The sequence below is a fragment of the Sceloporus undulatus genome, chromosome 2 (genome assembly GCF_019175285.1).
Source record: "Sceloporus undulatus isolate JIND9_A2432 ecotype Alabama chromosome 2, SceUnd_v1.1, whole genome shotgun sequence".
Taxonomy (NCBI): Eukaryota; Metazoa; Chordata; class Lepidosauria; order Squamata; family Phrynosomatidae; genus Sceloporus; species Sceloporus undulatus.
This window is the reverse complement of record NC_056523.1, coordinates 149,482,672-149,495,912: the sequence shown is the minus strand read 5'-3', so window position 1 is coordinate 149,495,912 and position 13,241 is coordinate 149,482,672. Positions and strand designations below refer to the sequence as shown.

At 40.9% G+C, this 13,241-nt stretch overlaps 1 protein-coding gene across 1 annotated transcript; it reads left to right on the top strand.

The window, feature by feature from the left end:
• Window positions 1-4,429: 4,429 nt before the first annotated feature.
• On the top strand, window positions 4,430-11,206 carry RPL38 (ribosomal protein L38). Its single transcript, XM_042454500.1, has 5 exons — window positions 4,430-4,551; window positions 4,750-4,777; window positions 5,694-5,754; window positions 8,045-8,167; window positions 11,128-11,206. The coding sequence occupies exons 2-5, from the start codon at window positions 4,775-4,777 to the stop codon at window positions 11,151-11,153; spliced, it is 213 nt and encodes a 70-aa protein (XP_042310434.1). The 5' UTR covers window positions 4,430-4,551; window positions 4,750-4,774; the 3' UTR covers window positions 11,154-11,206.
• The last annotated feature ends 2,035 nt before the right edge of the window (window positions 11,207-13,241 follow it).

Here is a 13,241-nt window from a genome sequence, read left to right as displayed (position 1 = left end):
TCTCCCAGTAGCTTTTCATCATGGCCAAGCAAGAATCAAACCCTGCTCTCCAGAATCCTAGCTTACTGGTTGAGAAAGGAAAATGACAAGATTATAGGGCTCACCCATAACATGTTCCTCACATGTTCTTTGTCATTAGGTTAGGCTTGTTTCCACACAAAGAGTCCCTTCCAGTCATGACTGAATGGTGCTGTACAACTGGTCCGTTTTTGTTTTCTTCAAAGAATTTTCTCTGGTGAGAAAAAAGGTTGGAAGAAATAAATTTCAGGAGGGCTGCAAACTGAAAAAGATAAACACCAGGAATTGTTGACTGCTAGGGGTAAGGGAGTGTGATTGTAAAATTACCCTGGACTGAAAGCATCCTAAGGAGTAGGAAGAGAAACAGCAGCAGCTTTAGACTGTTCTTTTTTGGCCCCGTACAGACAGGCCAAAATAAAGCTGCTTTGGGCCACAGTGGAGGTATGTTGTTTAAATGATGCATGCCTCCTAAGAATCCATAAGCCGTGCCAAAGTCACGCTCCAATCCTAAGGACTGGAGTGTGGCTTTGGCACGGCTTCCGGACTCTTAGGAGGCATGCATCATTTAAACAGCATACCTCTAAAGTGACCAGAAGCAGCTTTATTTTGGCCTGTCTGTATTGGCCCATAATTACATATGCTCCTGTTACCATCTGTGGCACTTCACACACTGTGTATGAAGACACACCCAACTAAAGGTGGTGGCAGGTTTGGGTGTGCAACGCCGGTACCCTGGTGAGATCAAACTCTTTACCCAAAAAGGCTCTGAAGCTGAATGTAAAGTTCAAAAGGGGGGAAATTTAACTTAAAGGACAAAAACAAAGAGTTTTCTCCTCCCCAGCTCTAAACAAAAGATACTTTACAGTTTCAGCAATCTTCCGGATGTCATCTTTCTGGGTCTGATGTTGGTTTGCTCTCCTCACTCAATGGAGCTGGTGCAGGGTCTTTCAGCTCCTGAACAACTTTATTTTCTTACTGATGGTAACTAATTTGGCTAAATTGGTAACTAAAATGGCTAAAATACTTGGTAACTAAATTGGTAACTAAAATGGCTAACGTGTAAGAAATGCCCTTTCCAGCTGTCTGGGCCTGTTTGCCACCAAAAGACAGCTCTCTGCCTGCTCACAGCAAAGACTGCTCCCAAAACTAAAAGCTTCAAGCTACAACAGAGCATGCTGGGAAAGGGCAAACCAAACCTGGAAATAATGCAGGGGATCCTACAGCTCCTCCCACAACTAATACAAAGAACTTTTCCTACACTAAACATACTATGGCCTGAACCAATGTGAAAGAAAATGCAGGGGAAATTCAATCAGTCCTGGCAGGACATCACACTGTGTTTTGTGCTTATTTTGTCTGAATGTGGCAAAAAACCTCCATGCTTTTTTCTTAGATGACAAATAAATGTTTGAGTGCAATGTATGTTCATGTGTCACCAGTTCACAATTGGCCAAAGCTGCTCCTGGTTATGTTTGTAGTACAACCAGAGCTCTCTGACAGATGAGGCTAAATGTCACACAAAACTAGTTCTAAGAATTCCATACCATTGAGCCATAGCAGTTAAAGCTGTGTCAAACTGGATTATTACTGCAGTGCGGACACAGCCACAGTGTAAATTTTTTTTAAAAAATCTCATGCATGTCTCCTGGAAAACATCATCAAGAGCACCTTTTGTCATATTATAGTATTTATGGCACCACTAGTACTCATTCACCCACACCAAATTAGGGGGAATAGCTAATACCCCAGAGGACAGGATCAAGATTCAAAATGACCTGAATAGACTAGAAAGCTGGACCAAAGCTAACAAAATGAAATTCAACACGGAGAAATGTAAGGTATTGCACTTAGGGCGGAAAAATAAAATGCACAGATATAGGATGGGTGACACCTGGCTGAATGAAACTACGTGTGAAAGGGATCTAGGAGTCCAAGTAGATCACAAGTTGAACATGAGTGAACAGTGTGATGCGGCAGCTAAAAAGGCCAATGCTATTTTAGGCTGCATCAATAGAAGTATAGTGTCTAGATCAAGAGAAGTAATAGTGCCACTGTATTCTGCTCTGGTCAGGCCCCACCTAGAATATTGTGTCCAGTTCTGGGCACCACAATTCAGAAAGGACATTGAGAAACTGGAGCGTGTCCAAAGGAGGGCGACAAAAATGGTGAAGGGTCTGGAAACCATGCCCTATGAGGAACGACTTAGGGAGCTGGGGATGTTTAGCCTGGAGAAAAGAAGGTTAAGAGGTGATATGATCGCCCTGTTTAAATATTTGAAAGGATGTCATATTGAGGAGGGAGCAAGCTTGTTTTCTGCTGCTCCAGAGAACAGCACCCGGAACAATGGATGCAAGCTACAGGAAAAGAGATTCCACTTGAACATTAGGAGGAACTTCCTGACAGTAAGGGCTGTCCGACAGTGGAATGCACTCCCTCGGAGGGTGATAGAGTCTCCTTCCTTGGAGGTCTTTAAACAGAGGCTGGATGGCCATCTGTCAGGGATGCTTTGATTTGGATTTCCTGCATGGCAGGGGGTTGGACTGGATGGCCCTAGTGGTCTCTTCCAACTCTACGATTCTATGATTCTATATATTGTGGACAATTTAAAGTTCCTTTTTGAATTTAAATTTTGTATTTAAATAGTCTTAGCAGGGGTAGGCAACCTGCGGCCCGTGGGCCGGATGCGGCCCGGCGAGGCCTTGGAACCGGCCCCAGCCCAGTCCTGCCACTGATTGCCGCCGGGGCCTTTGGGGAGAAATTGTCTATAGAAGCCTCAGAAACATGCATTTATATTAACATTTTTTTAAAAATCAGCAAATTTTTTCGCGTGTCCTCCATTTTTTTTAAAAAAAGTGTCTTCTATTTGAAAATTTTGTCCTACATTTGTTCTGGTTTATTTATATATTTAATTTTTTTTTAAAAAAAATTAATTATTTATTTTTTGGCTTCGGCCCCCCAGTTGTCTGAGGGACAGCAACCCGGCCCCCGGCTCAAAAAGGTTGCCTATCCCTTCCTTAGAGGCTCGGTACTACATTTAGAGCCTTTTTGGGTGTAATGGCCATGACAGAATGTAATATTGCTGACAAAGTAAATTGAACATCATGGGTGCTTAATCTACACTGTACAGATAATGCAGTTCAACACCACTTTTAACTGCTATAGCTCCATCCTATGGAATCCGAGATGTGTAGTTTTCCAGTGTCTTTAGCTTTCTCTGCCAAAGAGTGCTGGTGTCTCACCAAACTAGAAATCCCAGGATTCTGTAGGATGGGTCCATGGCAGTTAAAGTGGTGTCAAACTGCATTATTTCTACAGTATAGGTGGATGCAGCCATTCCAGGGTGGTTCTATATTGCTGGGTGTGTGTGTGTGTGTGTGTTTTAGTCATGTTTTTCACTTTTGTATGTTTTTATGTCGGTTTTTATACTGTTTTAACTAGATGGTATTAATTGTTTTTAAAAATTTTATTGTAAAGGTTTTTTTAAAAAAATTAATCTTTTTTTAAGTTTTAATACAAAAAAAAAGTAAGACGTACAAACAAGACAAACATATTGCACATGTACATCTTATTTTTTTTTAATCTTGTGAGCCATCTTGGGTCCCTTTCTGGGAGAAAGGTGGGATAAAAATGAAACTTTAGCTGTATTCACACTGGAGAAATAATCCAGTTTAAGTGCCATGTCTCAATGCTGTGGAATTCTGGGAATTGTAGTTTGTTGTGGCCCAGAATTCTTCAGCATTGAGCCATGGCACTTAAACCGGATTATTTCTCCAGTGTGAATACAGCCAAAGTTTTACTGCAGCTAAAAGATCGATTCTAACTACTGTGATTAACCAGTATTGCTGTGGTTCGCTTCCAAGGCACATATGTACACAGTACACATATGCACAGAAGCAATGGCTGAATTCCAAGTGAGCAGTTTACATCACTAAGGCAAAAGTCACACTCTCTCAGCCTCAGAGGATGGCAATGGCAAGCCCCTCTCTGAAGAAACTTGCCAAGAAAACCTTGTGTTAGGTTTACCTTAGGGTCTCCCTAAGTCAGAAATGATTTAAAGGCACACAACAACAACAACAGTGCTGACCTAATGAACATAGCCACATTACTACAATATTTAAGATTAATTACTTTGTTGTTGTCTGACTCAATATGACCCTAAGGCAAACCTTTCATAAGGTTTTCCTGGCAAGATTTGTTCCTTTGCCTCCCTCTGAGGCTGAGAGAGTGTGACTTGCCCATGGTAACCCAGTGGGCTTCCCTGGCAGTGCAGGGGTTCAAACCCAGCTCCCAGTATCCTATTCCTGCGCTTACTGGCCTTTACTATTCCTATAGCAAATAGGAGCTTCTTTCAAACCCTATCACTCCCATTCTCAAAATTAATTCGCGTTCTCACACACACTCCTGTCCTCCAACCAATTTGGTCTGCTTCCGTTTCCGTAGCTCAACCCTTTAGAAGCCGGGTTTAAGTACCCGGATGCGGAAGTGGCTTCCCTTTTTCTCTGGGACGGTAGGGCTGCAGCGCTGAGCTTCTCGGTAAGGGGCGGTTTGGATCCGGTGCCATCCGTGGCCGAGGGGGCGGCCAGGAGCCGGCGAGGGGGCCGAGGAGAAGGCGCGGGTGGCCAGGAGCCCAGCGGGGAGGGTTTGGGGGCGAGCGGGGGAGGCCCCTCGGAGGGAGGCGCCCCCATTCCCTTTTCCCCTTCTGAGGCTGCCATTTTGTTTTCTCTCCTGCAGGGAACCGCCGCCAGGAGCCGTCACCATGGTGAGTGAAGGGGAGGGGGCCAGATCTCGGGGGACAGTACTCGCCCGTAGGGAGACGTTGGAGGATACGTTTACCTATAGGGCTTTATTGTTAAGGGGGGAGTGCGGTTCCCCGTGGAAGAGTCACGCATGCCCATAGAGAAGCACTACTTGCCCATGTTTCTCTATGGGCAAGGATTCTCCAATGATTCCCTATGGGCAGATATCCCCAACGATTCTCTATGGGCAAGGATTCTACGCATCTTAGTATCCTCCAATGTTTCTCTATGGGCAAGGATTCTCCAATGATTCTCTATGGGCAAGGATTCTTCAGTGTATATCCCCAATGATTCTCTATGGGCAAGTGTTCTGGAACCCAACCCCAGTGGATAGCAAGGGCCCACTCTATTTTATAGAATTGTTGTAAGGGCTTAAGGTCGTGGATGTGCGGGGATTTCAACACTGCCTGCTTGGGACTAACATCGTCCTGTATCGTTAGTATTGTGAAGCAGCCCTGTGCTCCTATCTAGGGGAAGTCATGTTCGCTGTGTGGAACAGTGACACTCTTATTGGACCAACCAAAATGCATCATGCAAGCTTTCAAAGCTCCACTGGCTTCACCATCAGGCAACGGTGTTAGAAATCATACGGGGGTGGTAAATTAATGTACTGTATACGCTCAACTATAAGCCAACCTCGTGTAGACGTTGAGGGCAGAGTTCTTCAGGTTCTGGAATACTTGCATATACATAATGAGATATCTTGGAGATGGGGCCAAAATCTAAACGTGACAGTCATTTATTTTTCGTACATACCTTATACACATGGCTTGAAGATAATTTCATACATAATAATATTTTTGTGGATGAAACAAAATTTGTGTAAATGTCCTGTAGAAATGATTAGGACAGAAAACTGATCTACTTTACTTATTGCAGCCTCGCAAAATTGAAGAGATCAAAGATTTTCTGTTGACAGCCAGGAGGAAAGATGCTAAATGTAAGTAATGGCCTTTAGATCATTGTGGGGAGTATCTGCCCTAAAGATTTTCTATACCTCCTGTCCTGCTTTCTTTTTGGGAGCCATCTTAGGTTGCAGTCTGGAAGAAAGGCAGCATATAAGAAATTCAGTCAACATCTCTGGTACCGTCAGCTGCTTTGTGAGAGTGATGCTGCTTGTTATTAAACACCAGTACTAATCTCCTTTTTTCTGTCACAAAGACTGCAGTCTTGTAAAAATGGGAACCTCTTATTGGGAGTCTGGAGTGCTCATTGTACTGTCCAGATTTGGCTTGTGTGTCTTGGGTGTTAGCAGAAATCTTTTTCTCTTCTCATTTGAACTTCTCTCTGTCTCATGTGCCCACATGTGCATATACAATACAATACAATAATACCAAAACCAGGAAAATAAAATTAACAAACTCCTGGGTTGGGTATTTACCTTGTATGCCTAGCAAAGAACTTAAAGAAGCACAGAAGAGAGCCACTGTTGGCCAATGTTTGACTATAGTGATATGACTATGCAGATATTTGAACCTAGGTTGCCTCACTCTTAATCCAACAATTAGGCTTCATGGGCTCGTCTGTAGACTGCATAAGATTTTTTAAACATTGAACTCATTGCAGGAAAGACAGAATATAAATGTAGCAAACAGTTGCCGTCTCCTAAATCCAGTGGTTATTCTTAAGAGTGAGACATGTACAACCTTTAAATCAGAGTGGGCAACTGCATGGGAACTGTGGGCAAATATCCCTCTTCATATACCACACAGATAAACCTCACAGCAAGTCCAAATGGTTCGGTTTTCTTGTGCAATCCCTCTCAAAATGGCATCCAAAATGCCATTTTGAGAGGGCTACACAGAGAAAGGATGTTTAGAAATAGTCAGACATGTTTGTGGAGGTGGCGTGGGGTATTTTTGAGTGTTTGGGGAGGGCTTTTTCTTTGGTTTGGGGGCAAAAATAATCATGCCTATTTTAAAAGTAAAAATGGGAGTAGCTTTAGGGAACTGTTGGGGAATGGCACATCCTTGCTGTTAAGTTGAACTCCATGTTCACCGGTTCCTTGATTTCCTCCCCAGTTACAGATGGAATGCCTGCTGTGTTTCTTAACTTGTTCACATTTATGCTGCTCCAAGAAGGTGGCATGGGCATCCTTGTCATTAAGACAAGACCTACCTGATCCACTCTGTGCAGAACTGACTTTTGTTGGCCACCAAAAGAGCAGCTTTATCTAAAGTGGTAGCTGTGCATTGTTTGTATCCCACCTTTTCTTTAAGCCGATTAACTGGTTTTGTATAAATAGAATTTTTCACTACTGTATTCAGATAGTTCTCATGAAGAGCATGAGCAAAAATAACAAGTGATGTGATGCTGCATTACCAGCAAGTATAAGCCATGTGTGATTGAGAAGCTTGAGAAAATGCCTCTAGTAGTGCATAAAACATCACTGATACATCAAATGGTGCGTTAAGTAATGGACAGAGGAGTTTGTTTGTTTCTTTTACGAGACATACTAAGTGGCATTGTAGAAATGTTTTCTTGAAAGCTAAAAAGGAGAATGGACAGTTTAGCCTGTCCACAAAATAATTATGCTTTGCATCTTTTGGGATGGAGCATTTAGATCCCATGCCACTTTGTAACAGTGTTTGGTAGCTTTATGTGCCTAGAGCTGCTGCCCAGGACATAATCTCTTCAAAAATGTCTATGAAAGTTATTTCCACCCAAGTCATATTCCAGAAACAGATTAGATTTCACACTATATTTTGTTCAAAACCAAACACCTTCTTTGTAGTGATTTTGAAGGATAGAAATAAAACACAGAGCTATAAAGATGTGTTGGCACTGATTATTAAATAATGAGGTGAGTGCTATGAGGTTCAGTATTCTCATGTTTATATTTGTAGGTACATGTGTTTATTTTTAAATAGTGCGAATGACAGCAAAGCTAGTCCAGAATTTGGTTCACTTTTATGTATTTTTTTAATGTATGTGTATTTACAGTCTGATCCCTCCCCAATGAAAGCCTTATTTCAAGCTCAGTACAGATTAACAGGCAAGAGAGTACACTTTTCATGAGAACAAACAGACCAAAAACCTCTGGTGTGTGGGTGTTACTTGCCTACAGTAACTTGCTTACCATAGAATGAAGCATATTGTATTAATTATTCAATGGTTTGTCTGAAAGGGAGGATTTTAATATACAAGGCTGTGGTTCTGATGTTCTATAGGCCAGCCTGTTGTTTGAATGCTGAGTATATAGTGCTAACCCCAGCTTTCTGACATTGTAGCTGTCAAGATCAAGAAGAACAAAGATAACGTGAAGTTCAAGGTGCGGTGCAGCCGATACCTGTATACATTGGTCATCACTGATAAAGAAAAGGCTGAAAAACTGAAACAGTCTCTACCACCAGGTATATGAACCATAAGGGATATGGAAGAACACTAGTGCCTTGACAGTAGCCATCTGGTTCTTCCCTTATGTTTGTTTCATACACTTTCTAGCTGTTGTTGTCTGATGCTAACAGAATGATCTGGGCATTTCAGCATGATTCCTATTGTTCGCTCCAAATATACTGGTCCTGTTGAATCAACAAGATTTATGTGTATTTTGCTTCATCATTTAACATTCATTTACTGGTTCTGTTCTAGTTGGAACTAGCAGCTGAATTCAGGCCTCTGATTTAATGGTGGTATCCTTACTGCAGTTTCTGAGGAGAGGGGGCGATATTTCAGTACAAAAAAATTATCTGGCACAAAGATCTGAGATCACGTACTTGGCAATTTAGTGACCTCAAAGGTGTATTGAGAAATGTTTGATTAACATTTCAATTCATGCAGCAATATTTAAAAATTGAGGTGAAAGTCAAGGTAGACGATCTTAAAACAGCAAGAAAAAAAATAGTTAATTTTGTTCAAATAGTCTTTCCATTATGTTTCCATATAATTTCCTGAAAAAGCAGGCATAGCTGTTAGACCAAATAAAATATACTGGTTTATAATAACAGAGATTTTGAATTATCTCAGAACATTATAAAAATATTCTAAAACACAATGCATGTGCCTATTGCTTTACTGAATTACCTTCTTAGAGAATGACATTCAAATTGTATTTAAAATAGTTGGGACATTACTGAGGCTGTAGAAATTACAAGGGACATTTTGCACCCATTTCATGTTCTGGACCTGCTGAGAGCTACAAAAGGCACTTCCAATTTATCAGAAATGGTTTTGAATGCTAAAATAAGGTGCAGTACGATCCCACACCTTGTTTTAGTCATGAACCTGTGTCTTTTGAGGCACAGTTCTCTATTGAAAGAAATCACAGTAATGGGGAGTTTTGAGAGCCATAAAAAAAAAAGCCTTGGTGGTCTACACATTGTCCACCTTCACACCTCAGATTTAAATCATGCCTTGCTTTTCTCCACTGAACTAGCAATAAAAGTTAAAACAACAATTTAACCTATTTTTACAAAGCCATTTGAAAGTTATAATAAATACAATAAAATAAATGTATAATAATAATGTAAAATAGATTTATAATAAATAAAATAAATGTGGTTGTAAGGAGCAGATGAAAACAAGGTTTTAAAAGGACCAGGCCCATCAAAAAATAATTTAAGCACAACAATGAAAACTGCTTTAAAATGTGGAATCTCTGTAGATTTTCAGACTTTGCTTTGAACAAAAGATCACATTTCTGTAAGATCATGTTCTTTCTTGAATTTCTCAGCATTAATCCATTGGTTACCTAGACGTAATCTAACACACATATAGCTATCTTTCACTCAGTGACTAAGGGGTGCATTTACACTGTAGAAATAATACAGTTTGACACAATTTTAACTGTTATAGCTCCTGGGATGTTGTGAAACATCAGCACTCTTTGGCATAGAAGGCTAAATAGCTTATAACACTACAAATCCCAGGATTCTCTAGGATTGAAATACAGCACTCAAGAGGGTGTCAAACTGCATTATTTCTACAATCTGGATACACCCTAAGATAAAAATAATGGTAAGATAGCATTGTTTCAGCCTTAGGAACCTTCTGAGAAAAGAAGATTCTGATCATTCTATGGAAGCCGCCTTCGGTGAGAATATTTTATACATGAGGTTAGGCTGTACACAAGTATATACAGTAGTTTGTTTCCATCTGAAATTTTAATCTAAAAATCAGACTTAAATTCATCTAGGAAAGCCAGCATGGTGTAGTGGTTTTGAGTATTGAACTACAGCTCTAGAGATTAGGGTTCAGTTCCCTGATGGAACATAAAAACCCACTGGGTGATCTTGAGCAAGTCACACTCTCAGCCTCAGGGTGACAATGGCAACTTGCCAAGAAAATCCTATGATAAATTCACCGTAAATCAAAAATTATTTGAAGGCACACAACAACAATAATAATCTACATTTCCCCCAAAAGAGCTGAGAGAACAATGTGAATTAAAGTGTGTTGGCTAAAAATAGAATGTTAAGAGAATTCTATACTATGTTTTTTTTAAAAAACAACAATTATAGAACAGCTTTTTCTCTTGAGATGAAAAATAAGGGCATTGCCCAGTTGAACATGAGCATGTTTAATTCCTATGCAGTGGTCTCTGTGTGTGTGTGTGTGTGTGTGTGTGTGTGTTGCGCCCTATGGGAAAGTAAAGTATGGCCGTATTTTTTTGTATTACTGAGACTTAATTGGTAAGCTCTAGTTTTTATTAAAATGTCTGTGCTCTCTGGTTAACAAATATAAATGTATATCTTCTCTGTGGATCAGTTTTAAACATATAAAAGCATGCTCTAATATCACTTTAAGTACCCCACGTTACAACTAAACCAGTGAAACTTACCAATGAAAGAATCAGAAGGAGCACCATTATTTGGAGTTACATTAGAAACCAGAGTACATAGAAACCTATTTCAGGGGAAATTCATTGGAAAGTAATGCTGTTCTTTTAGTCAGAATGCACTGGAATTATGGCAGGAAGGGAAATCCTAACTTTTGCCCCAGAGTTTGTAGAAGTGCTGGACTAATAAGGTTTGCATTTAGAATCTTGTTTTTAAATATCACTTGTGTGGACAGAAAACCAGTGGGTAAGTAAAGATAGGTCAACCTGAAAACAGATGACACATTGGATATTCACTGACATTTCACACCATAATGGCATACATGCAAGAAAAGTCCTCTGAACATTGAGGTCACCTAGTTCACACGCCAACAACCTACAAGTCTCTTGCATACACTCTTGGGAGCACACTATCAAGACAGTGATTTTGTATAGGTTGTAGTGAAAACTCTTGAGGACTTGCTGGCCTTACAAGCAGAAGCTAGGGGAGCAGATTCACATCTTTATTTCTTATTTTTCTATTTTCCTTCTCTTTAGGTCTGGCTGTGAAAGAACTGAAGTGAACTAGTCATTTCTGGAATTTGGCCTATGGATTGTAATAAAGAAGTTAACTGTTCTTCCTTCTCAGTGTCATCTTTTCTAACAGGTAGTTTGGGTGGGCTCCTGTTCATGCTGTACTTTTCATTAGGAAGATGCAACTATTTGTGAACTCCAATCTGTAATTCTGAAGACTTCCATGAATAATGTGCATCTAATATTGAGAGAGTGAGGGAGGTTGTAATCCTTACTTGGCCTTTTCTAATACTAAAATGAGTTCCCAAATTCATTCTCAAAACATTCCCTAATACATTTGAAACTCTTTCAGTATGGAATTCATAGGCATAGCATTTAGATACAAAGTGCCTGTGTCTAACTTTGAGGTGGGATTTATTTGGGCTGCTCCATATCCAGCCTAACCTGTAATTCATTCCCTGTAGAGCAGAGATTCTCAACCTGTGGTGGTGGTCGAATGACCCTTTGATAGGGGTCGCCTAAGACCATCGGAAAACACATATTTCTGATGGCCTTAGGAACCAAAATCATTGGTTGGGGTCCCCACAACATGAGGAACTGTATTAAAGGGTTGCGGGCACGACATTAGGAAGCTTGAGAACCACTGCTCTAGAGCATGGTTTGTAGCTTGTGGGGGGAGTCATTTCCCCACCTTTGTAGCAGATTGCACTGCTGCACAAAATCTACAGTGGTGTAGTATTTTCAGTTGATTTGCAGGCTTTCTTGGGTGGTGGGGACTGTGATTATTTTTAAATAAAGTTATTTCATGGTATCAGAGGCTTGAGGGGGGCATATTCTGGGGACTCCAGGGATTTGTTACAATACAATTCATGGGTTGCACTTTGTGAAAGGAATGTTTGTACAGAACTTGATGTTTTGTAGAAAAAAAGAACTTAAAGATCACATAGCAATTAAGGAAAGTACAGAGTGAGTCACCAATTCTGCTATTTTTAATCATTCCACTATGGGGAAAAACCAGCTGGTCTGTTAGATTCAGTTTTCTCATTGCACTGGAGTAAGAGGTCTGCAGCAACCTCCTCAAGTTCCAGATCCCCCGCATAAGGGGAAATCTGTATATGCTTGCGCCTCATTGCAAACAATGGGGCACATGGGAGCATGTGCACCACAGGGGCATGCCCCATTTCTTTAATTGTGTGGCGTCCATGTAAACTGGAAGCCACTTATAGTGCGCCCGTGTATAATGCGGGTGCACTATTTTAATCCATGGCATATAAGCTTAAACTACAGATGTACCTCTGTTTATGAAGCCTCTGGCAGCAATGCTCCTTTTTCCAAAGAAAATCTCAAATGCACACTCCTCCCCACCTCTAGCCAAGCAAGCCCAGTGAAGCAAGAAGACAGGAAGGAAATCGTACTGGTTTGTGAGCTGTTGTGAATTGGGTTGCTTGCTGGCCCTTTTAAAGACTGTCAGACATCCCCTCCTGCTTTCATAAGCTGTAAATTGCCCCAGCTTACCCTTTCCTACTGCTTGTCTGCTCTTGTTGCACATGCATGCACACATACACATAAAGGGAGAACTTGGCCTTGTGCTATCAGAGCAGCAGTAAAGCTGTAGGGGCAAAAGAGGGGAAGAGCTGCTGCTTTCCAAATACAGTAGCCAAATAGAGCAAATAGTCACAAACATGAAACAGGTATGCAGATAATACTTGGTTTTGCGCTCTTACCTGCCAGCTTCATTTGTCTCCCTTGCCCAGTTTTAAGCCTTCCTAGGAATATTTTATTTCATTCAGGCCTTGCATGCCCACCCAGCTTTAACTATTAAGTATTATTTATCTCTCGCACACCCCTGCTGGGTAAAAGCACAATTCTACTATTGCTGTATGCTTCACATCCACTTCCAGCAAGCAAGAGCAAATGAGCAGAGAAATAATCCCTATTTGTAAGAAACAGCAAAAGAGAGAGACCCAGGGAGAGCTGGCACGTCTGCATCATTAGATCTTTGGCTACCAAATAGGAAATGAGTGGGAGCTGATAGTGGAGAAAAGCATAGATCTTTGGCTACAAAAAGGAAATGAGTCAGAGCTGATAGTGGGGAAAAGGTATAAGAAAGTGGAGGCTGGCAAAAGGAAAAAAAATGC